Source organism: Epinephelus moara, chromosome 3, assembly GCF_006386435.1.
Source record: "Epinephelus moara isolate mb chromosome 3, YSFRI_EMoa_1.0, whole genome shotgun sequence".
Lineage (NCBI taxonomy): Eukaryota > Metazoa > Chordata > Actinopteri > Perciformes > Serranidae > Epinephelus > Epinephelus moara.
Genome location: NC_065508.1, coordinates 17,442,578 through 17,467,108, shown reverse-complemented (window position 1 = coordinate 17,467,108; position 24,531 = coordinate 17,442,578). Strand labels below are relative to the sequence as shown.

General features: G+C 40.9%; 2 protein-coding genes across 3 annotated transcripts; one reads left to right on the top strand and one right to left on the bottom strand.

Moving 5' to 3' along the window:
* The first annotated feature begins 6,301 nt into the window (after positions 1 to 6,301).
* On the top strand, positions 6,302 to 14,171 carry cdc23 (CDC23 (cell division cycle 23, yeast, homolog)). The gene is made up of 16 exons (XM_050040755.1): positions 6,302 to 6,428; positions 6,898 to 6,970; positions 9,082 to 9,219; positions 9,325 to 9,367; positions 9,456 to 9,561; positions 9,667 to 9,799; positions 9,981 to 10,158; positions 10,257 to 10,354; positions 10,656 to 10,737; positions 10,994 to 11,147; positions 12,247 to 12,366; positions 12,471 to 12,546; positions 12,635 to 12,696; positions 12,915 to 12,993; positions 13,442 to 13,561; positions 13,664 to 14,171. Exons 1-16 carry the CDS (start codon positions 6,316 to 6,318, stop codon positions 13,814 to 13,816), a joined length of 1,728 nt encoding a protein of 575 aa, XP_049896712.1. The 5' UTR covers positions 6,302 to 6,315; the 3' UTR covers positions 13,817 to 14,171.
* Positions 14,089 to 24,309, bottom strand: kif20a (kinesin family member 20A). Of its 2 annotated transcripts, none has more exons than XM_050040754.1 (19): positions 24,215 to 24,309; positions 22,646 to 22,819; positions 22,263 to 22,388; positions 22,055 to 22,174; positions 21,769 to 21,907; positions 21,434 to 21,609; positions 20,696 to 20,795; positions 20,162 to 20,371; positions 19,733 to 19,844; positions 19,563 to 19,637; positions 19,306 to 19,449; positions 18,889 to 19,057; positions 18,622 to 18,774; positions 18,307 to 18,446; positions 16,633 to 16,735; positions 16,273 to 16,468; positions 16,096 to 16,187; positions 15,860 to 15,997; positions 14,089 to 15,130 (listed from the first exon to the last, which is right to left on the bottom strand). In XM_050040754.1, exons 2-19 carry the CDS (start codon positions 22,811 to 22,813, stop codon positions 14,753 to 14,755), a joined length of 2,739 nt encoding a protein of 912 aa, XP_049896711.1. In that variant the 5' UTR covers positions 22,814 to 22,819; positions 24,215 to 24,309; the 3' UTR covers positions 14,089 to 14,752. The 2 variants fall into 2 exon arrangements, with proteins under 2 accessions (XP_049896711.1, XP_049896710.1); XM_050040753.1 differs by lacking the exon at positions 24,215 to 24,309 and adding an exon at positions 24,064 to 24,207.
* Positions 24,310 to 24,531: the final 222 nt, after the last annotated feature.

Sequence of the window (24,531 nt, the reverse complement as noted above, 5' to 3'; positions counted from 1 at the left end):
TAGCTGTGCAAAGTCATCTAGTGGGCCAGATTGGACCCTTTGGTGGGCCAGTTCTGGCCCCTGGGCCCTATGTTTGACACCCCTGGTCTAGATTGTTTTGGTGTGAGTTGCAGAGTGTTAGAGATACCAGCCATGGAGATGTCTGCCTTGTCTATAATATAATAGAACTAGATAATACTCGGCTTGTGGTGCTCAAAGTGCCAAAAAAATACATTTAAAAAACTCAACAGCAATGTCTCTTTCCAGAAATCATGACACGGTTACTCAAGATAATGAAGAGGGGAGCATGCATCTGCTAGCTCATCTAACACCACTGAGCTAGCTAATTTTACAGCTCAGCTGAGGAGATGCCATTAATATCTACATCTCACGCTGTCATGAGCCTCTCGTCCATAAGTAGATGCACACTTTCTTCTGCGTGGTGATTCAGTTGACTGGTGTAGCTCAGTGGAAAGAAAATAGTTCCTACATGAAACTGCCCACAACAAGGTCTGTGGATTATCTTAAGTCACCGGGTCATGATTTCTGGAAAGAGACATTGCTCCTGAGTTTTTCAAATATATTTTCCTGCCCTTCTAGCTCCACAAGCCCACTGCAATCTAGCTCCAAAGGAAGGCAGACATCTCTACAGCTGATATCGCCAACATTCAGTCACTCACAACAATATGGATTGATGTATAGCCCTACAGGTAAGAGGGAAAATGTATATTTTTGATTTTGGGGTGAACTGTCTCTTTAAGTAGATTTTGAATCAAAGACTGTCTTGGGTGTTTTTAGATTGTTGCACTGCTTCTTTCACTAATGTAAAGGATCTGAATACTTCCTCCACCACTGGTATATTTACTGTCTCATTATGGTACAAAAAGTCCCACTAAGGCCATAAATACAATCGGGTGACTGTGTCCCTGTGAAGGCAGTATGGTGCAGTGCCCAGTGCTCAGGTGGTGGCTGCCCTGATGAGACATGGCTGTTGGCTGTTCTCAGTCCAACTAAACAACATCATCAACAGCCAATCACAGGGTCCTGCGCTGGGCCCTGAAGATCAGAACCGCAGGGACTGGGCACGCCTGTAAAGCTGCATTTTCACGCCTATTTACACAAATGTAACAGATGTACAGAAATGTTTTTGCTTTAAGGGGAAATTATTGCCGGGGATTTTTGCGCAGGAAATATGTTTTTCTATTGCCTCAGATGTTTCAGTTGATAATTTTTTTCAAGTATTTTGTTACTATCTCCCCCAGCCTTAGCAGTGGAGGCAAATCTACTTCACAATCTTATACTGCTTTGGCATACAGCTGCGAAAAAGAAATAAGAGAAGAAATAAGAGCTGAAAGTAACAGTATCCAGGCTTTTTTTCTGAGCATGAGTATGTATTTTCTGGTGTGGAACAGATAAAAACTCATCCATTTGAACTCATTTGAACCTTTGATCTCTCTTTGAGGAGATAAATTGAGGAGTATTTGCTTTATTATTCACTCACATAGAGCATCTCATATTATTGGGTTATTTTTGGGCTGAGTGACTTTTGTAATTTAAAAAAGAAAAAAATACAGCAAATCAAAACATACAATAATTATGCATGGTATGGATTTTTACAAACAGCTTTGAGTCCCAAGGTGAATGCGTATACACACACTTACAAACACACATCCACTGAAAACAATCAAGCATTGTTGGCATATTTTCCTTTTCAATTACACAGCTGTCTCAAAATTCTGTCTCAGCAGCTCCATCATGCACTCCACTGCCCCATACCTGCAGGATATGTGTGTGTGCGGAGGGGATGTTTAAGTGAAGTGCTATAGAGGCAAGGAGAGAAAAGGGATGTGTGTGTGCATGACTGTAAGAGAATGAGAGAGGGAGAGATGAAAACGAGGAAGCGAGGAAGGGCTGAGTGAAAGGGATGGACTATATATGGCCCGTCTCTGCACCTCTTTCAACCTGCTCAGTGAGCCATGTGCTCGGCCTTGTAAACTGCAGTGCTACTTGATTACTTTGTCAGTCTCCTAAAGTGGCTTTTGCTCTGTTGAGAAAGTAGAGGAGACACGTCCGACAGAGGATGTCCAACAGAGAGAAGCCAGAAGTGCAGGGAGGAGGTGAGAGGAGACACTGCATCCAAATGAAGGGAAAATTATATTCTGCTGTCTTGTGAGTGAATAATAGCGTATCATCATCCACGTCAAGTTTTTCAAACCAAACAACCAGAACCTCAGTATCATCATGCAGCACTTCTGTGAGAGGGCCCATCCTCCCTCTGCTGTGTATGTAGTTAAAAACTATTCTGGTCATCCTCACATCTCTTTAAGGAGACCTGTGGGACCGGACACAATTAATTCCTCATTTCAAATTCCCAGTCCAGTTCTTTGGATACAATTCAAGTAATTATGAAAGACATTTCAAACACGCTACTCCTGAGGTACCTTTCAAGGATAGGGGAAGGATATGGACGGTCAACTTCATGAAAAATGGTGATGATACATCATTTTATCCCAGCACTTTCAAGGCAAACATAAAATGAAAATGGAACATATTTTGCATGGATGATTTGATCTACACGTTTCAAAGTTTTTGTCTGGTGTCATGTTCCTCCAACACTGAAGGTGAATCCAGTTAGACAGCGCCATCCCTTGGCAACATTAGGTACTTATGTATTTGTACAATCCATCCCCATCTGCCAAACGTCTGCTCACTGCTTATGCCTTCTGCTCACCAAAATGCTAAAGTTTATAATGAATGCCTATTGGCACAACAAAATACATGCAGCATAAATATCTTCAGGGCCTGCTGTGGAAAAATAAAAACTATTGACAGTTGTGAAAAACAAGCAATGGCCTTCGATTAAGATGCTGCACCACTAATACAAATGTGATGGGAGGATTCACTTGATAACAAGGATAAATAAGGTTACGCTATAAATTCACTGAGAGAGTCAATGTTAATTATTATAATGAATGGGGTAGTTGCTATACCCTCAGGGGTCCTAGAGGGTGTCAGGCGGTAACCAGAAAAATGGGGAATAGAAAAATGGGGAATAGTTAATTTTCACCATTAAATTCACCACAGACGTGAAGCTAATGTGAATAAGAGACATAAGAGTGACTTTTCTGGGGGTTCCAAATGGTGGTCCATGACCTAATGTCTATCAATCTAGGGGTCCTTGACATGAAAAAGGTTAAGAACTGCTGATTTAATCCTCTTCAAATCTTTTCTTTTTCACTCAAGGACTTGTTTTGTCTGTTTGCTTCAGGAACAGATTGTACATCATTCTCAACCAATAGATGACTGCAGTTTTAAAATTCATAATATGTATTCAGGCATAGTTTCCTCTCAAGTGCATTGCATGCTTTTTCTTTTCAAATGGCAAGCTAATGTTTCAAGGTTTTATGCTGTACATTAGATTCACTGAATAGCCATTCATAACTGCAAATACCAAACCCAAATAATTTGTCTATCCAGACTGAATAGAAGTTGAAGAGGAGAGCACGCGAGTGTATTGATCTCGCTGCATAGCCCACTTAAATTCCTTTTGCTATTTGATATTGATGGATAAGGCGACTGTGGACATTTGTGAGGGCAGATCAGACAGCGCTTTGTGCTGTCTGTGGTCGCTGTGTGCATGAAAGAGATGACACGTTTGCTATCCAGACATCTTGGCCAAACAATACTTGAAGAACAAGCCCTCTCCATGATCAAAGTGCTGTTGGCAGTTGTCATGTGGGTTTTAGTGGCAGCTCTCAGTGTGTGAACACCTGTTGGTCTACTGCTTCAAGGGTGCATGCTGGTCCTTTGAGGCTTTAGTGGTGGATTTAGAATTTCTCCTACTTACAACTTTTGAACTTTTGCATCAGCTGAAGATGTTGGTTGTCTGTCCAAGGCTGGTCAGATCTGCATTAGTGGCTGAAAACTCCAAGTAGAAAGAGAGAATTTGAATAGCATACATAAAGAATCTAGTCTTGTACTTCTGTGCAGTGTGGTGGAAAACCCCAAGCCAGCGATGCTGCGGTTTTTGACGGACAAGAACATGATGAGCCGTGTCAGCTCTGCACCAGTGAAGCATGGCCGAGCATAGAGGCCAGCGACAGGGGCCGGGCAGGCAATCGAATAAGACACAGTATTGGCAAAAGAAAGAGTTATAATATTGCTGCTGTTTCAAAACTCACTCCTGAATTAGATATTGATTAAATAAGTAACTGTTGTTTCCATGAAAGCGAATGCAGATAATTCTGACAGCACAGAAATAGGGTTTAGTGGAGCATTAAAGAGTCTCTCTAAAGACGAACATAAAGATTGAACCCTATGACGGCAGTTAATGTATAGTGCATTACACACTCACATAATCAGCAAAGCTTTAGTCGCCGTGGACAATCAGAGGGTTGGATAGTTACAGATTATTTGAACCAGCAAGGTGTATTCTGATGTAGTACCTAAGAAATGTAGTGTTTTTGCAGGAACTGTAGGGATGTTATGGCAATTCTTTTGAATTTAAATAGAAATCTATTTGAAATAAATGCTTAATTTCACATTTTACACTTCAAATATGATTATCTGAAAGGTTTTTAGACCAAAGGAAGATCAGCCCCATCCTATCCTTTTAAGAGCCATGCAGGCAGCTTTGTGCCAGACAGGGAGAGGTCTGAAAATAAACTGCAGGTTAGGATTTTTGTCGCTCTAAATAGTAACAGGGACATTACAGCAGTCATCAGCAAGCATCTGAAAACTGGAAGTCATGCTATGGCTGTACAAGTGGGGTATGCAGTAGCTAACTGCATGGTGACATGATGAATATACTGGAATTAACTGTGGGTATGTTTGTAGTACCAGCTCCAAAAACCAATCCAAACAAAGACTTTTCACGCTAACCTGGACTCTTGTGTATAGACAGCCTCGAGCTAAGTAAGCCCCAGGTTATGTATTCACAGCTGGATATCAGACGTCTTCAGAATATTTTACGCTCTTGACTTAGTCACACTGTAGCCACATCACAATCATTTGATGGGTAATGAACATATAAGTCTGTTCTAACTTCATTTCACAGCAGTTATTTTTAACCTTGATCTTTTTAACCTCGGAAAGTCAGGGATAACCCTGCTCTGAAGCAGGGTAAAGCCCTGGGCTAACAGTGAGGATATCCTGCAATTGAAGGTTTTGAGTGTGAAATGACTGTAAGCTCAGGGCTAACAGAGCTGTAAGCCCTGGGCTAACGGAGGTCTCAGCCAAAGGTTAAATATAGAGTGAAAAGTCCTTATGGTGTTGTGGTGTCTTTATCCATAGGCTATATGATTGCAGGTGGAGAAAACAAAACAGTTCTGCTCTAACTATGAATGGAAACCTCACATGGTACTGGACTGAAACACCACTGTGCATACTAAGTTACTGCATAAATGTTACAAAACACATTTGTTATTAGACACCATTTTACTTTAAGTGCATTGCCTCTTTTTACTTCTGAAATTGCAACATTTGTTCCACTGACACAAGACTGTCAGAGACAGAAATTACATAGGAGACATTACCATTTAAGAGCCACAGTTCAGGCAAACAAATAAAAAAGATTGAAGCTGTGCAGGCTGGAGTGAAGCATTTAAGTGTATGCATCAGAGCTACAAAGCTTTGAATAAGATGAGGTAGAGAAGCTATTGGAGGCTACTGACGGAGCTGAAATAAGTTTCTACTCCTAGAAAAACTCAATTGCTTTACATTTAGGCTACTTGTACACTCATAGCCTGCCTCCACCTCCACATATATAGTGAAACCTCATACATTTTATGGAGAAATCATTAGAATTCTAATCCACATGTTGCAGTCTGACATTAAATAACCTTGACATTAACTTTAGTGTTGAGGTGGCTGAAGAGAGATGTTCTGGTGCATGACCTTGAAAATTAAAACTGATATTTTGCATAACATAATGCATATTTTCAGTCAATAGGTTTAGTAAGTTAAGTTTTTAGGTGTCATTGTTTACTGAAAAATCTGTATTATGTGCTTGATCTTCTGCCTTTAGTTAATAATGTAGTTTACTGACTAGGTCTATACGAAATATTGTGAAAAATACAACTTGCATTGACTATGCTGTTATTTGGCTGGGTATATGTGGGTGTGTTAAAATGCAATATGTGCAGGCGAGCACACTAATACCTGTGATTTTTTAAAGATAAGTTACAGGGTTTTAATTGCAAATGCTGTTTTTCTCACGACAAAATACCAACAATGCTTTTATTGTGGAAGCAAGGGCGAAGCGGAAGTGACATAATCCTTGGTGGGCGGGACTACCGCTTTGTAACTTCCACCAATCGCATACAAGCTTGGTAAAATATGAAAATGGCGGCTCTCTGTAGTGAGTTTGGAGACCTGGTGCTAATCAAGAAACAGCTAATATCGGTGATATCGCTTTGTAAAGAAAGAGGACTTTTACACAGCGCGAAATGGTGAGACTGACTGTGACTAATGTGCCGTTACCTGTCTGTCTTTCTGCTGTGTTACCTTACAGACTAAGCGTTACCGCCAGTTATCAGTTAGCTAACGTTACGTTAGCAGGGCTTTTGACAAGTCTCATTTGCGTTAGGTTGCAACAATTGAGCTAAAATGGATTAAAACTATTAACACTAACGTTACTACTAATGATACATTTCAGTTAAGAGCGTTGTTGATTACTTACGTTGAAAATTAAATACGGCTGTAATAAAGTGTATAAACGCTACACGATATGCAGCAATGTTTTTCCTTTACCATTTACGTCGTTAAGCTAATTGTTGTTAATTGTTGTCGATTAGTAAATGTAACTGTAAAGTTACTGGACAAAATTACTTTGTGCTTGCTGCAAGGAGAAATCTGGTGTGATTAAATGACTGTAATCAATGACACAGTTGTCACATGCTTGCTGTGTTTACATTTTAGGGCTTCTGAGTTGGCATTTGCTTTGGAGCCTCTTCCCAAAGATGAATTACCCCCATCGCCTCCTTTTACTGAGGTTTGTACTGTGCACTGCCAGCATCGACTCAGTTTCCATGTCATTTTTAAATTTCTACCATCCAGTTTCCCTCAGGTCCCCTTTGACGTAGCTTGAGGGTTTAAATTAATCATTGTATCCCATGCTTTCTAATAGGGTCACATACATACATTATATTCTTTATCAGGATGTTTCAGCTTTTCATTGGAGCTGTGTAATGTTGACACCAGAGGAGATTTTCAAACCCAATAATGAATTTCACTCATTCTTGAGAATTGGGACAAAACCTTTTTTTCCCTCTTCAATTAAGCTGGGAAAATATATTTTAAAAGATCAAAGTCTTGACTATTAAACCCTGTAATGAGCTAACCTCCCGGTGATTTTTTTTTTCTTAAATAGCATACATAATGGATACCAGAGGTGAAGTCTGACGGAGATGATGTCTTACAGAGTTGACAAAAAGTTATATATTTTTTAATTTCACAGCACTTGTAGTGAGAAGACATTTTACTTTTCAGTGGTGCTAAAAGTTCTCTTAATGCTTATCAAAATACTCATTTTCAAACTATAGTTCTTATTTAGTTTTGATTTAGAAGGGCTAGGGAGTTGAAATGTCATGGTTGAGACTTACCAGATAAATAGAAAGCTTACCAGTGCTTGAACAGCATTTCCACCCGATTGGAAACCTGGAGGTGAGACTGTAATCTTTAGGATATAGCTGACCCCTTTTATGCACGATTAAATTATGTTTTTGTTGAAATCTGAGGGAAATGACAAAAAATCTTTGACACAGCTTTAAAGGACCAACATTTTCATTTAAAAAAAAAAAGAGAAAAAGAAAACAAAGTTGAATATAACAATACATTTTGACACCGATTTAATCAGCACATGTTTTACATGTTACAGGCTTCAACACATTATTTAGTTGTTTGAAGTTGTGAATTCTTGTCTGGGACAGGGTGTTTTCTGGCACAGAGCAAATTTACAATTTAAAAAATGAAGGCAGATCAGAATATTTTGTAAATCATATTTATTTCGTAAAAAATAAATCCTTTAAAAATAATGTTTCACCCCAGAAACAGAATTAGAGTGTTGATAAGTCACAATTTTAAGGTTTCTTTGCTTTATTTGGCAGGACATGATTTGTCCTAGTTCAGTATCAGTGTCCTGATTTATTGCTGCATTATCATTCCATCAAATAGAAATGTAGATGTTTTCTGTATCATATTATACAAATTTCCTCAAAATTCAGATTCAGATTCAGAATACTTTATTAATCCCCAGGGGGGGGAAATTGTTTTTGTTCCAATGCTCCGTGCAAAATAGAAATAGAAATACAGCATGAAAATGAAATGATGAAAATGAAAAAATGGAGAAAAAAAAATGAAAATGCAGCCTAACCTCCACCAGTGGCCCCCAACCACATTAGTCCCTATAGTTTTAAGTCTTTAAAAATAGATAACAAATATATACTCATACACTCATATACTCTACTATTCAGTCCTCAAAAGGCTAATTTGTTTCCCAAAACTATTTTGTGTATGTGGGATCTACTTTAAATAAAGTACAGTGCCCACATTCATTTAATAAAAGAACATATCACCCAGTGGAATGTGATCATTGATATTTTTGTAGTAGTTTTTAGACAACAATGGTGATCTGTGACACAGAGAAATAAGATAAATCAGGACTTGGTTACACATGCGATACTTGTTAGTAGGATCCATACATTGTTAGTTTTAGTCTGTTCATGGGATTTGTTGATAACAAGAAAAATAAAGAAGCAAAAACATACTTTGGAGCATTAAAAACTCAGTCAGCTGTCTTACACAAGGAAAGGATAAACAGAGCTGTGGAACTTCATTCTGTAGTTTGGTTTGCCATTTAATATTTATTGGTAGTGTCTCTTTCTCCAGAAGGGAAAAGTTATACTGCCCCCTGGTGACAGTTTTTATTATGTAGAACGCAAGATTGCCTTTTGATCATGCGTTCAGAAGTGACCTACAGTTACAACTTTATGAAAGCCCTTTTTGTTTTTTAGTGAGATTAATCTTCTTTTTTTTAGTAATAAAATTGACTTGATACATGTGATTATGGTAACTTTTCTTTTACTTTGTCTTTCTCAAATACAGGAAGATGCACAAGACCTGGATGCACTTACACTGGCCAAATCCTACTTTGACCTGAAAGAGTATGACCGTGCCGCTTACTTTCTGAAAGGCTGCTGCAGTCAGAAGGCTTATTTCCTCTATATGTATTCTCGCTACCTGGTAAGGTTCTGTAGATATCTTTCGTGTCCACATCCTTTGAGCTTTGATTTTATTTTGATTACAATGCTTGTGAACCATTTTGAAACTTTCCGTCTTTGTCTTCAGTCAGGTGAGAAGAAAAAGGACGATGAGACTGTGGACAGCCTGGGTGAGGACTTGTCTGTTTGACCTTTTTAAAGAGAACTAAAAGAACTTTTTTCCCCTTTTAAAACTTATTTTTTTGTGTGTGGTACCAGGTCCTCTGGAGAAGGGTCAGGTGCGCAATGAAGCCTTGCGAGAACTGAGGGTTGAGCTCAGTAAGAAACACACAGCAGGAGAGTTGGACGGGTTCACCCTGTACCTGTAAGAATGTTTCCTCCAATGTGTACATACTTTACTCAGAGTAAACAGAGGAATACAGTGGAATGCTCATAAACTGTACATGTGTTTGTGAATGTGGTAACACAGGTATGGGGTGGTGCTACGAAAGCTGGATCTGCTGAAGGAGGCGGTGGAGGTGTTTGTTGAGGCAATTCATGCACTTCCTCTTCATTGGGGAGCCTGGCTGGAGCTTAGTAACCTTGTCACCAACATTGAAATGGTAACTACCTTTGTCTATTCATGTACATTAGATAGCATTGTATCATTAACTTTATGTTCCCATAAAACAAAACTTTCTCATATTCAATTAATTCAAAGAAACCCAAAAGAAGTTCCATCTCAGGTAATTATATGGGCTAAAATGATTCCATCTACTCTGGTCTCTTGGTCTTTGTCCCCAGCTGAAGTCACTGTCCCTGCCAGACTGCTGGATTAAAGACTTCTTCATGGCCCACATGTACACAGAGCTGCAGATGATCAAAGAAGCGCTGCAGAAATACCAGAACCTCATGGAGGCCGGCTTTTCGAAGAGCACCTACATCATCTCACAGATTGCCGTGGCCTACCACAACATCAGAGGTTCATTTTCTACCTTTTCATTTTGAGATTTTGCCTGTCAGAAGTAACGTCAAGGGAACAGGTGAAGTTTTGCAGCACTCTGTTTCTGTTCATTTCAGATATTGACCAAGCTTTGGCTCTCTTCAACGAGTTGAGGGAGCAGGATCCGTATCGCATCGACAACATGGACACATTCTCCAACCTGCTCTATGTCAAAGTGAGTTCACCACTTGTGATGAATTGAAGAAGTATGTTCTCACTGGGAGGTTAGACGTCTCAAAAGCATCAGCCAGTAGGGATAAACATTTAAGTGGGACAGATGCTTAGTGGCAGAGGGGGTATCTTGATGTTTTTATATGGCCTCTGTGAGTCACGTTTTCAGAACAGGATCTAAGTGAAATAAAAATAGCTGGTCTTGAACAGATTGATGTTCTTGTGAAGACACATTAATAAATATAAAATATAGATTTTTTATTTTGTTTGTTTCCTGTTGCTGATGGTAATGAATCTTTCCACAGAGCATGAAGCCAGAGTTGAGCTACTTGGCCCACAACCTGGTGGAGATTGACAAGTACAGAGTGGAGACGTGCTGTGTTATCGGTAAGATAATCTGATCAACACTAATGCCACTGTTTGATTCTGCAGCATAAGTTTTCAACAATGAAACGATTAATTGATGAGTTCATAAAAGTGTGTTGTAACAGCACAAACGTATTAACTGGTTACAGCTTCACAGGTGTATTTGCTCGCTCTTTTCTAATTTATGTCCCATACAAATTTATCAGCCGGTCAGTTAATTTGTATTGCGTATTTTGTAAAAGGGTTATGTGTGTAATAAGTTGTCTCTCATCCACAGGTAACTATTATAGCTTACGATCTCAGCATGAGAAGGCAGCTCTGTACTTCCAGCGGGCCCTCAAACTGAACCCTCGATGCCTCGGTGCCTGGACTCTCATGGGCCATGAATACATGGAAATGAAGAACACCTCAGCTGCCATCCAGGCCTACAGGTCAGACTGAAGATGATGTAGAGCATAGACTGCTCTTAATTTGGTGGCTATATCAGTGTCTTATTCAGTGGGTAAATGATGACGTTTTTACCAGCTGTGATAGCGTTGTGACGGCTGGTATTGTTTTCACTTTGTAAGTCTGTGTATGTGTTTGTCATCATGGCAAAAAGTGGTCTTAGTTGCAGCTACTTTGGCAGTACTAAGACAGAAGCCATTTTGAGTATTTTGCCAGGTGTTTATATGTCTATCTGTGGACAGATTCTGTCAACGTGATGTCGTCACAGGTGTGTAGTTGAGGTCAAAATGAAGGCTGAGTTCAAGATGGCTGTGGTCCAAGCAAGGGAGCCAGAAGTGTGTGTGTGTGTGTGTGTGTGTGTGTGTGGTTGGGCTCAACACAAATCATGCAGGAGCAGGCAGTTTTATCTTTATTGAGGGTGAGAGCAGGTGGTTAAAACAATTAACATGTGGGTCCTGGAGATTAATTAACATGAAGGATGGAGACATCAACAAGTTTAGTGGAAAAGAAGATAACAGCAGGGCATAACAATGAAAAGAAAAGTAATATAAATCGAACATTTGGAGGAATTTGTCAGGAATATTACAGATTATAATAATAATACAGCAAATCCCAAAGACACCAGAATTACTGTAATTATGCACTAAGACGTAATGTTGCTACTTATTACCAACAGATATGCATAGCTTCCTTAATACCACAGTAAAATTATGTATTTTCCTTGTGAGACAGGAGAAGACTCAATCTATTGATAATCAATTATTGCATGGGTGTGTGGTCAGTGTTTGTGTGGGCAGGCAGCCGCTGACACACACCCTGTGGGAATGGTCAGGAATAGATTATAGTAGTGGTCAGAAATCCAGCGAGAGAAGGCACACAGCCCCACACCTGGCTCTAGTGGGGAAAGGGTCAATGGTCCCACCACTTAACATCCCTGGCCCACATTCATTTTAAGTCGCCGATCACTGTATTGCAAATGGCATCTCAAGACAGTCTCTAGTTACTTGTTGCCACATCTTTCACAGCAGTGTGGACGACTCATACCAGCTGTATTGTTTCCTTGTTTTTACTGTTTCCTATCAGGCATGCCATTGAAGTGAACAAGCGAGACTACCGTGCCTGGTATGGCCTGGGTCAGACATATGAGATCCTCAAGATGCCCTTTTACTGTTTGTACTATTATCGAAAAGCTCACCAGCTCAGGTATGGATGTTGACAAACTGCAGGTGTTACTAAGAATCAAAGTTATGTAGAAAGATATATAAATTTCATAATTTATTTTGACATACAGTGATGTATTTCCATAGGCCTAATGACTCACGCATGTTGGTCGCACTGGGGGAAAGCTATGAAAAGCTGTCACAGCAAGTGGAAGCCAAAAAGGTACGTACATTACAACTGCCAGCGACTCCTGGTGTGTAAATTCACAAAGCTTTCTGGCTGGTTTTTGACACATTCTATTTTTGTCTAGTGTTACTGGAGGGCGTACTCTGTCGGAGATGTCGAGAAAATGGCTCTTCTCAAGTTGGCAAAGTAAGTGTCTGCTGTATCCTGAGGAAATGTGATTGAAGAAAATCAAACAACATGTGGGCTCAAAAAAACGTCGCTCACATCACATTTTATTTAAAATTTAAGCACAAAATGAAGATCCAGTCTGCAGCTTGCTGTCTTCTGTTGTCATTATGTCAACATGTAAATTGTATCACCCAGAAATAGGAGCCAATGTGAATTCTTTCTTATTCTTTTGGCAGGCTCCATGAACAGCTGAATGAGTCTGATGATGCTGCCCAGTGTTACATGCTTTACATCAAAGACATTTTCTCTTGTGGGGTAAGCATTATAAAGGATCCAAATACATATGCTACTTTTTGACACTCCTGCCAACAGACTTGTGTGTGGTTTTGATCCGGGCTGTAGCCATGGTTTTGGCCAGGCTCCTCAGTTACACTTAAGGGAAATGTTAATGCAACAGCAAATAGTTATACTTTGTGGCAGGAGTTTGTGTTTGGCTTGCTACTGTTTCTACATGATTATTCACACGTGCACAAAGCAATGGTTTTGTTTGGTGTGGAAAAAGTTCATTGGCTAAGAGCTCTGACCTCAACCCCATCTGAGACCTTTGGGATGAACTGAAAAGACTGGAGGCTGTTAGAGCAGCATATTAATGCCTGTGGTTTTTAAATGAGATGTTCAACAATCAAAAAGGATTTAATGTTTTTTGCCCTTTATTGCATTTGTTTGGAAGAAATCCACTTCAACTAAAATCTTGTCATCACAGGAGCAGCTGGAGCACGCGGAGGTGAGCACAGCCCTGCGGTACCTGGGTCAGTACTATTTCAAGAACAAGCTCTACGATGAGGCGTCCCTCTGTGCCCAACGCTGTTGCGACTACAATGACGTAAGTGTGCCTGCATGATGTGAGCACTGTGTTCTAGTCACTGCAGTGGAGAGGAAGCATTAGTAACGCACTAACTGGTGTCGGTGGTCACTCTGCTCGTAGGCTCGCGAAGAGGGAAAGGCTCTGCTGAGGCAAATTTCACAAGTCAGAGATCAGATCGAGACGCCATCAGCAGATCTGTTCGCTCCGCTCTCAAACAACAACACTCCCGTCAGGAGGGTGTCTCCGCTGAACCTTATCTCCTTCACACCCTGACACCCACCCGCTTATTCACTGGCTTTGTAATGGACAGTTTGTAAATCCAACTGCTTGGGGAGGTTTGACTTTGCCAAAAGACAGTGTTGGAAGGATTTACTTGTTGGCGCAGAGATTTGTTAATGACATTAAAATGACGTTTGTTTGTAAAAGTTGCAATCCTGATCATTTTTGTCCAGGATAAGACACAATGTAATGCAAAAACAAGCTCTTGAAATGAATGCTTGGGTCAGTTAGCATATTGTACATACTTTAGTCAACGTAATACAAAAAGTGTTTGAATATGTTTAATAAACATGCAACATTTGTATAAGTAAATGTCAGGTCAACTGTTAAAAAAAAAAAAAAGCACAAAGATCCGTCAGAGCAGACACTCAGTACAAAGAAAAGAAACCTTGAAATATTTACATATACACACCCACCCACACACAGAACAAAGACAGCACACAAACACCATGTTTTGACTTGCAGTCAGGCCTCATCAATGCTGTATATATGTAAATAGTTTGAATAAAACATACCTGCTAGGACTGTTTTTCTTTGTAATGTCATTTTCATGTTTTACGGTGCATGGAAATAAAATACATTTTTCTGCTATAGACACTTGAAAACAGGTGCATGCAGAGGAGGTGCAGAAGCAGTGAAGGGTGATTACACACACATGCACTATTCTTAACTATGCAGTCCATAACCATTAGCCACTGAGCAGCTTTACTGCTCAAGAGCACCTCAACTCCCTTGGTAGTGTACTGCAATCCCATTTAAAGCATAACTGTTTTACTGGCATGAACATCAGAAGTATATTTGGCATGACAACAGTGAGTTAACCGCACTGCAAACAGTGATTATATACAAAACAGTATAAAAATACTATAAAGTTACCAGCAAGTAAAACTCTTCTCTGCATAATATCAAAGAGGACGCACTCCAAAGAGCTCAGTACTTCCCCCTGAGACTACGAGGGGTGGGGAAAGGACTGGGAGGTGGAGACTGCTGGCGAGACCGCAAGATTCGTGAGGAGGGGGTAAGGGTTGCTTCTTCAACAGCACGAGTGTTGTATTTACGTGTTGGGGTACGTGTCGGGAACAGAGACTGGAAAAAGGGCCGTTTATTCGGAGGCCGGTTCTCGGTGTCGCTTGGCACGGCGGCCCCACAGCCCCTCTTCTTGCAGAAAGCTGGTGTGTTGGAGGCAGCAGAGCCTGACGGGGGCAGCTGGGGCCGGGCAGCCTGTGTCTGGGCCAGGGTCTCCGCTTTCCGTCTCAAGTCAGCCTTTACAAGCATCAGGCCATTCTGGAGGTCCGAAAGGATCTGGTCCTGAGAAGAAGTCAGTCAACAGGGTTAGACAGGACCACAGAGTGGGGAGTGAAGGATAAGGTGGGAGGTTGAGAGAGAGAAGTGAGCCACAGTGAAACTTCTGATCATGCTTTTGCACACTAATCACCTGGTGTAGATGTTAGAGACCTAGATTTAGTTTAAAAGCTGGCTGTGTGTCAAGCTTGTTAGTGAAGAGAGCAGAGGGAGAGAAAAACAAAAGTACTTTAAATTGAGAGCTGCACTTTAAACAGATACTAATAGTCTCTGCTTCTCTAAAGTTAGAGAATCTATAACCAGCCTCAAAGCGAGGAGACATGTAATTACTATCAGAACTCTGCCCTAACTGAAATTGTGCAGAGGTTCTTACAGGGATGGCAGTATGTGATTTCAGCTAGTTCTTTATCAGCTGAGCTTCAGCTGCTTTTACTTTTCCATTTGCAATAGAGAGCTTTTTTTTTTAAAATGTCCAGTTTCAAACTGGTCTTATCCAACAAAAGAAAATAAATGTAACCTCTAAATCACATTGAAGTCTGGAGTAACTTCAGTAAATAAACCGACACAAACTATCACCAACAAAATAAATAAGCTTAACTTCGGAGCTACATTCAAATGAATACTTTTCCAAACAGTGTCTTAGTTGAATGTTTTAGGCACCTTTTCTCACAGCACAGAGGGCTTAGCCCCTTTGAAATGGTTAAAATAATATAAAGTATGTATCTGTGGCTTTACCTGTTTGGCCAGTGTCTCATCTGCAGCTGTTAGTGCCTGCCGCAGCCTCTCCCCTCCTGTGTTGCGACAGCAGGCTCGTTCACCAGACTGCAAGTCTAACCCAAGCCTCTGCAAATCCAGGCGCAGCTGACGCAGGTTCTGTTAGACAGAGTCAGAATTTTAGTCTTTGTGAGGATGAAGACACTCGCCTGCAGCAAAAACAATGTTGCGTTTCATATAGTGGAGCAGTAACTGACCCGTTGACCGTCCTCCAGCTTGCGGTCAGCAGCGCCGGTGAGGGTGCCTGTTGAGCCTGGGACTTCCAGCTGAATCTTCAGCTTTGTCAGCTCTGCACAGGTGAGCAGAACAAGACAGTTAGCTACCACTAGCAACATCCTAACATTAACACATTATCTGAGCAGTGTTTCAGTCACCTTGTGACTTAGTGAGCAGCTCAACACGACACTGGTTGAGCTCAGCATGCAGTCTGCCGACTTCTGTTTGAGAAGTGAGGCGCTGAGAGCGTCGAGGCCCCTCAGCATCTTCCTGTGGCACCGACACGGGCGCCGCTTCAGCTGCCTTGTTTTTTTCAAGTGCAGCAGACAAAGCTTCAATCTCCTGATCACGCTCCTAAGGGAGGATGAAAAGAAAAAAATTAGCAAAAAATATCTCGACACAGATACAACAACAGGTAGTGCAGAGTTTTGCAGATTATGTGTGCGCTGAAACCCTGCCATGGGGGCAGACACTGCCAGGAAGTAATGCCAACTTATGGCTGATGATTTATGTCTCACCTTCAGCTCCTGGCTGTAGAACTTCTTCAAATGTTTCTGCACGTTAGTAATCTTGTCTTCGTATCTCTCTTCAATTAGAGCTCTCTCTGCCTCCAAGGTCTCACTGTAGGGCAGGAACACATCGCAACTCAGGATCTGCATTCATTTCAAATTCCAGCATTTTCTCACTATTCTAATGTTACAGCTTTGAGGGCAATTTCTTTGATGAAAAAAATACAAGGAATGCAAATCATCTGTGTTTTCCTGAAACTGCTTCACTTTTCAACTGCTAGCAAATTCTATTACAAGAGGGCTGTTCTCACATATGTCATTGCAAGAAATGCTTTCATCACATGTCCCAAATGCAGCCTGGTTAGTATTGTGCCCCGTTATCACCAAGCGGTATGGTACAGTTCAGTACGGATCACTTTAAGTAATGAGTGGATCTTCAAGCATTTAAAAATATATATTGATTAGACCGAATTATGTGAACTGTATCCTCACTACGGGCTCCGGCAACACTAAACCCCTGAACTTGCCTTAGAAGGACTAAATGCACAAACCCGCTATTTTTAAATATCCCCACTGCAGCCTGTTCTATTTTGTTCTGAAAATGTTGGCATGCAGCCTCGTTCTGTGGACGATAAACAAGGTGCAAACTGAAAAGGAGGAAATACAGTGAGTGCTGGACGGAGCAGTGAGTGAACAACCCTGCCCACGTTTAAGGGTACTGTTTGCGGTGGAAACGCTAGGGTCTAGGTACCATGTGTGAAGGGTTACTTTTGGTTCCAAAGGTACCAAATACCGAAAGTGTTTGGTAGAAACAGGGCTTTATATACAGGGTTCCTACACATTTGGAATTTCAAAATTCCATACTTTTCCATACCCTAATTTTTGTTGTTGTTTTTTTCAGAGAATATGCACCATCTGAGTAAATATATCAGTGTATCATATTTCACATTATATTTAATTATTCTTAATAGGCGATTGTAGCCAAGTACCATAATGGCATGCAAATAAAAACTCAGGTTCAATGTCTGGGCTGAGGCAAAAAGGTTGGGACTCTGGGTGCAAGCAATGCAGTAACGAGACATCTGTGTTTTTTCCTTTCATGTGCCTCAGAATCGCCTTCTCCCCCATGTTGGCGATGTCAAAAGATTTCACAAAAAGCTTGCATCTAGCTCTATGTGTGAATTGGGAATCCTTGGCCAACCAGTATTTATATACGGTATTGTCAAGCCATCCATCCAAAAACTTGCATCTACCCATTGTGAACCACGTGAAACTCGTCTTCTTGTGGAAGGTGCAGTGTTGGAGTGAAACTTGACACCTGGGGGGCTGGAGGAGGGTCATGGGGCAGCGACTGGACATATCACTTGTCAATCAGGTAAAAGGGGCGGTATGTTTTCTCAGACGTTTGCTCTCACACAAACTGTGCTTGGCCCGGCATAAAACATGATCCAGATTGATTAAATTATTTTTGGAAATACATAATTTTCTATGTTAGAAAACAGTATTTTAGAACAGTGGTAATAGTCTGGAAACATACATATTTTCCACACTTTATTTTTCATTTTCCATACTTTTTAATACCTAGAAATTGATCAAATTAATTTCCATACTTTCCATACTTGCGTAGGAACCCTGTATATAGGCATCTTAAAAACATTTGGTCTAAACAAAGCAGACACACACCTGAATCCTTCTTGCATCCCATTGATGATCTCCATCATCTCAGAGACCACCTGCTCTCTCACATTTGCCTCAAGAGCCTCCTTCTCTTCCCGCTGGCGCTGCACCTCTCTCTTCAGGACATCAATGGCCTGCAGCAAAGCCTTCAGAAAACACAGTCAGCTGTTAGCAACACTGGACAAGTGTGTGTCTTTGAAACATTTAAAATGTATTATTGGCTTTATACATGAGCATGTTTTCAAAGTAAAGACAATTGGTTATGGACGTGGTTGGAGAATAGTGAACATTTATCTGTCACATAACTGTGGAGGCAGTTACCTCGGTATTTAACATGGTGATATCTCCATCTTCAACATCACTCTCATCATCTTCCTCTTCCATTATCGAGCTGTCGTTACCGTTTGCTGCTGGCTCACGCAGCAGGGACAGGATGTAGGCCACTCTGGTCTTTGTGGACGGGCCATGGACCAGCTGAAATGACGAGGGATGTTTTTTCTCTTTTTTCTTTGGTCTCATCCCTACATGCAAGACTAGCTCTAAAAATCACAGAAGTTAGATGAACAGTATAAAGGAGATGCTCCTTACTTGAGTGGCAATAGCTGAGAATTTGAGGGCTTGGAGGGTCTCGTCATAGATGGAGGCACATGGGTTGATGTTGACCACCATGCTGGAGGTTCCTCTGCCACAGAAGAAACCCTGCAGGACCCGAGTCAGTTTACTGTCCCTGAAGGGCACCACCTGAGGGGGTCGTGATCTGTGGAGGTTAAAAAGTTTTTAAAGTATAGCTGTCTTTCAAACAGCTCAGTCCAATATCTTAAAATGAGAAGTCTTGTATTTGAAGCACTTGGAAATACTGCCTCACATGATATGGAACAATACTGTCATTATCGCAGAAGTGATCGTGAAGGAAGCTGAGCATGAGAGTTATGTATGTGTTTCTAATGTACTACATCACTACTACCACATCGAACTGATCACTCCAAGTTATGGTTAAACACGTACTTGTTGTTCTGGTTCTGCCTCAGAGCAGCAATACAGCGTCCCAGTGTTAAAAGGGAGGTGTTGATGTTGCTGGCCTCCTTCATCCTCTCACCATTACGCTGCTCTTTACAGCGTTCAGACCCAGCCAGATCACACACAGTCAGTCTAAGAGGGAGACAAAACAAGACACAGCGGTGTTTTATCGCTTTTACAAAGTCAAAATACAGCAAAATCAACCAAAGCTGAAATTTAGAGTGAGTAACGAAAGGTCAACTTACTCGCTGATGTGCATGGCCTGGGCTGAATCTGCTTCTGGACGGACGTGCAGCACACGGATGGAAAAAATGCTGTGGCTATGTGGGATGAAGTTATAATCAGAGATGAAATGAGTGCATCAAACACATGTCAAAATAAATCAAAATATGGCTCAAGTTTAATGTGCCCCTACCTGCGGCTGGAGTTTTGGTTGAGGTGAGTGCTGGCGAAGCTCTGGTTACGACGTCCAGCCCTCAGAATTCTCCAAGCTTCCTCTGCACTGCGGACCTGGATCCAGGTGAGGTCTGATAGAACAAGACGAAAGAAGCAAAAAGTTATACTTGACAAAACATGTTTTATGTGCTACTGTACAGATTTTTATCCGTTAATGTCAATATAACGAAGCAAAACAAAGCAAACAGACCAGTTTAAGTATTTCATCATCTCTTGCACAATGTGTCCCAAAAGAAGGCGTTTACAGTTTTCACCATTTCCTGCTTACACCACATCACATGGGAGAAGCTGCATACTGAGATTGGGCTTCAGGAGGTTAAACTGTTTTAGTATTATAGTGTATACATTAATGTTCTATAAACATCAACTCTGAGAATGAGCGAGTTACCTTTCACATAGGGGTTGCCGTGCTTGTCGTCACTAAGCCGCAGTGTGACCCTTTTCCTGGGCTGCAGGGAGGGCGAAGCATCCAGGAGGTCATACAAGAACTCATTGTAGATCTCGTAGAAGGACACCCAGATAGAAAACTGCACTCCTTCCTCCAGATCATCTCCACTGTGTGAAAGGCTGTCAGGCTCCAGACAAACACTGTCAGTGTCTGCAGAGAGAGGGAAGTAAAAATCATGTATGATGTGTTTGAAAATAAAGCTTGTTACATTGGCAGTATTGATTTCAGTGCAATGGAGGCAGGGTTCAGCTAAGTAAGTATGAATGAGACAGGATGTATGCTACAAATATAATTTAATTTGGTGCTTTTGCACGAGTAAAATGGTAACCTTGCTGTCAATACCATATCAAGATTTCCTACACTATCCACCTATATATATATATGTATATATTTATCTTATACAATATGAGTACAACAGCCCTTGCAAATTTGCCAAATGTGTCCCCCTTTGGAATACACTGCTGTCCTCCTCACCTTCAAGCTGCGTGGCAATGTGACTTGTAGAGGAGAGTCCTCCGATGCCGCTGTCCCAGACTGTAGTGGTACCACCTCGACGAGAATTCATATTCTCATCCTGTAACAAACAGGAAGAATTAGAACGTCTTCTTCCACACAGATATGAGCTGATGTATTCTTTCTAAGTGGTGTGTTTACTCAGATCAACCAAAATAATATAAAAGAAGTTTATACTTAAGACTTCTTTCTTAAAAAGGTTTGATGTGTAACAGGTGCTGGAAGTTTTTATGTGACAGTTCAAAACTTGGTGGCATTAAAACAGGATCACTTGTTTTCTAAATCCCACCCACTCAGACCATTAACAGTCATTTCCTTTACTCAATCATAAACTCTTATTTATATTACTTTCTTTGTTGTTGGTGTTTTTTTGTTTTCAATAGAGATACTGTGGAGAAAGAAGTGTCATTTTCTATCTGTAGCACTTAATGTGAGTCATGTCATTGATTCTAGCTGGATATTTTTCGGGCTTTAAAACACATTTTAAACTGAGCCTACTACAGGTTGGTTGACATTGAACTAGATGGAACTCTGTCTATGCCTGAGTTCAGGATGACAACGTTATTAAAACTGACACTCTGCAGTGCCAGAAATATACAAAGATATATTATTGCTATATACCTGTCAGCAAGAGACACTGGGACAGAGTGCAACAAGGAAATTACATTTTTAATTGCATAAAGTTGTTCCTCTGTTTACCTCTTTGAGCAGAGAGTTTCTGCGGATTTCCTCAGCCCTGACCTCACCAGAGTCAAGGTGCCTCACATCCTGATTCATGACAGGCTTAAGGTCCATGGCACCGTAGAGACGACCCTGCAGTTTCCTGAACATGGATACCAAAGCCCGGGGCAGGAGGCCTGCCTCTCGACCGCTGCCTGCAGGGCGAAGTTTGATATTTAAAATTTGCATTTAACTGACCACATAAGCACTGAATGCAATATCAGCATCTAAAACCATTTCACAGAGCTGCAAACACTAACATCACAGTCTGAACTGGGCTTTATATTGATGTGTCCAGGAAAAAACAATCATACCTTGAATAGTGTAAGTCTTTCCAGAATTGGTGACGCCATACGTGTAGAGGAGTCGGTTTTCTCCATGAAGCACGTCTTTCACCATCGTCTTCATCGCACACTCATAAAACTGCTGTTGTGTGGTCTCTGGCCCAAAAATCTGTGAAAGATGGGGGATGAGAAAACATCAGCATGTGGCTTTTTTAATGGAAATATACGATGTTTTCCTTCAGGATCCTCCTCATTTATTACTGGCATTGATTACCATGTAAGCTCCTGAAACTATGTACAAGTGTGACTGTCCTACCTTCGAGAAACTGAACTTGTGCATGCTCTGGGTGATGCCCCTCTCTGCTGTCCTCATGTTCTGAGATTCTTTTGGAGCTTTGAGCAGCAGAGTCTCCTCATCTTGGACAGCTACACAACCCTAAAAGAAGAGTGAACCTTGAGTTCAGAGTACAGTTGTGCTAAAAGCAATAAATGCACATAATCGACCCACAAAATCATGGTCTCACCTGCTCTTCTCCCTGGTCACTCTCCACCTCAGTGAGTGGTCGGATGCGCAGAAAAACCTTCACCCTCTCTGTGTTCCCTTCCTCACAGCTTCCTTGTCTCACCGCTGCAGGTTTCCCTGCAAGTTTCTAGAAACACAAATTAAAAACACAGTTAATATTTTGTTGCAGACGAAGAACTAAAATTGTGAAGGAGAAGACAACAAGTCGATAAAATATAGGTTACAAAACATTTCATAAAGGAGTTTGCAAATGCTTTTGTTACACCCTTAGGAATGCACATGAGGAATGCACATCAGGAAAATGTTGAATGTAAACCTCATTTGTTTACACTGTAAACCCCACAGGGTGCACTGCAGCAAAAACGTAGAAAATAGCACTCTCACCGGCATTAAAATGGACGGCCGGTTGTCTAGGCCGGGGGAGATGACAGAGATCTCAGGTAGACGTGGCCTGGACATGCCTCCATGCTCTGCTGCCGTAGACTCAAACACAGCCATATCCTCGTCCTCATCAGAGCGGAACCCACACGGGGAGGACAAAGTCAGCGCCATGCTTACCTGTTACAAGAAGACAAACCCTAATGAGTATGTGGTTATTCTAAAGGCAAAGTAAATGCAACACTTTTAAAACCTGGCTGTGTATGTGAGGAAATGCATACATGCAATGCATTACATATTTATTATGTTATAATATTTTGAAGCATCTTTTTCATATTTCCATTGCAATTTTTTATGCTGTATTGTATTTATGTTGTTGACTATTGCAGTACTGTATCATTTACATTATATTTCATGTATGCAAAGACCAGAGCAAATTCCTTGTAGGTGAAAACCTGCTTGGAAATAAATTTTATTCTGCCACCTTGTCATTTTCTTTTGCATGTATGCTTGGGGACAGGATTGATCAGAATACAGTAGAAAGAAATCAATGAATAAACATATTTTAGTACCTATAACTAGGCCATCACTGAGGAATTGGCAGCAACTCACTGTACTGAAAGGATCAGTTTAAACAGGGGTGTGTCATGTGACAAGGTGACTAAACACAGAAACTGACAGAAGCCTACTTTGCCCTTCAAACCCAAACAGTACAATTCAAAGACTAGTCAGACAGGAAAATGAAATCCCGGGCAATCACCTGTCCTGACGAGTTTAGTATGGGTGCAGAAGAATGACATCATGAAATCAATTTTTAATATTATGTTGACTGCAAAGGTAAAGCAATCCTCCACAGAGACACACACTGGAGAGCATAATGCACGTTAAATCACCCTATAATGTTTGTTTTGTTCATTTAGATGGATGGCATCAAAGGTTTTTACAAAATATATACGTTACTTGTTTACAGTGAAACCTTTCATGCATATAAGCGACTAACCGTTAACGGTACTCGTGCCTTAGCACCAGGTACCATTATGCTAACGTAAATAGAGAATAATGTTAACGTTACTAAACTATCCTTGCAATTAATGTAAGTTATGTATGTTTACCTGAGGGCAGTTTATTCTTTTTTAATAGTAGGGAGCCAACATTTTAACCAAATTGCAACACGAGGAGTGCGCGTGACTAACGTACGTAAAGTTACCGTTGAAGGTAAACGAGAAGCTGTGTCCTTGTTTGAAAACCGTGTGGTCACTCCTACCAAACTAACACAACACTGCTTATGTCGCTTTTGGCTAACATAAGCTTGATTAAAACCACTGTATTATTAGCTAGGTCAACATTTAGCTGTATCGTAACTAACAGGTGTAACGTTATTGTTGTTAGCATCGATTGTCCAAAGGTTAAAAACAGAACCTTACCTCGAATGTCGAAAGTGCGCGCGCCTGGTTTCGAGAAACGTTATGTAAATGTTCTCAACTTACTGAATAAATCGCCAAAACTTAAGTACTTGAATAAAGACGGAAACACTGAATTAAGTTTGTATCAAAACTACCTGAAACTAACACTTACCTATTGCTTCTTATCGGTATCGAAGCAGAGAAACGCTCAGTGTACCTCAGCTGAATTATTTTACCCGACAGCGTTTGGTTTTTGAACAATGCGCGTCCCCTGCAGGGCGAGTCGCCGATTGGCTAAAGCAAGCGACGTCACGCGCAACGCATCCTACGCAACACCGCCTCTGAAAGCGGAAGTATCGCGGCAAGATGTTTTACTGCTTCGCTTGTGTCGCGCTGGTTTTGAAAACGGAATATTTTTGTCAGTTTGCCTCAGTATTTAACAATACAATAAAAACTGAAGATAATACACGCGTGTTGAACAAAATAACA

What these genes read in the sequence shown, in the direction of transcription:
- kif20a (XM_050040754.1), bottom strand. Translation starts at nt 22,813, where the DNA reads ATGGCGCTGACTTTGTCCTCCCCGTGTGGGTTCCGCTCTGATGAGGAC. An exon ending in CATTGCCACGCAGCTTGAAG is followed by an intron (nt 20,372 to 20,695) that starts GTGAGGAGGACA and finishes CTCTCTCTGCAG; the next exon opens with ACACTGACAGTGTTTGTCTG. An exon ending in AACCAAAACTCCAGCCGCAG is followed by an intron (nt 19,638 to 19,732) that starts GTAGGGGCACAT and finishes CATCCCACATAG; the next exon opens with CCACAGCATTTTTTCCATCC.
- cdc23 (XM_050040755.1), top strand. Translation starts at nt 6,316, where the DNA reads ATGAAAATGGCGGCTCTCTGTAGTGAGTTTGGAGACCTGGTGCTAATC. An exon ending in GCTCTTCTCAAGTTGGCAAA is followed by an intron (nt 12,697 to 12,914) that starts GTAAGTGTCTGC and finishes TTCTTTTGGCAG; the next exon opens with GCTCCATGAACAGCTGAATG. An exon ending in GCTGTTGCGACTACAATGAC is followed by an intron (nt 13,562 to 13,663) that starts GTAAGTGTGCCT and finishes CTCTGCTCGTAG; the next exon opens with GCTCGCGAAGAGGGAAAGGC.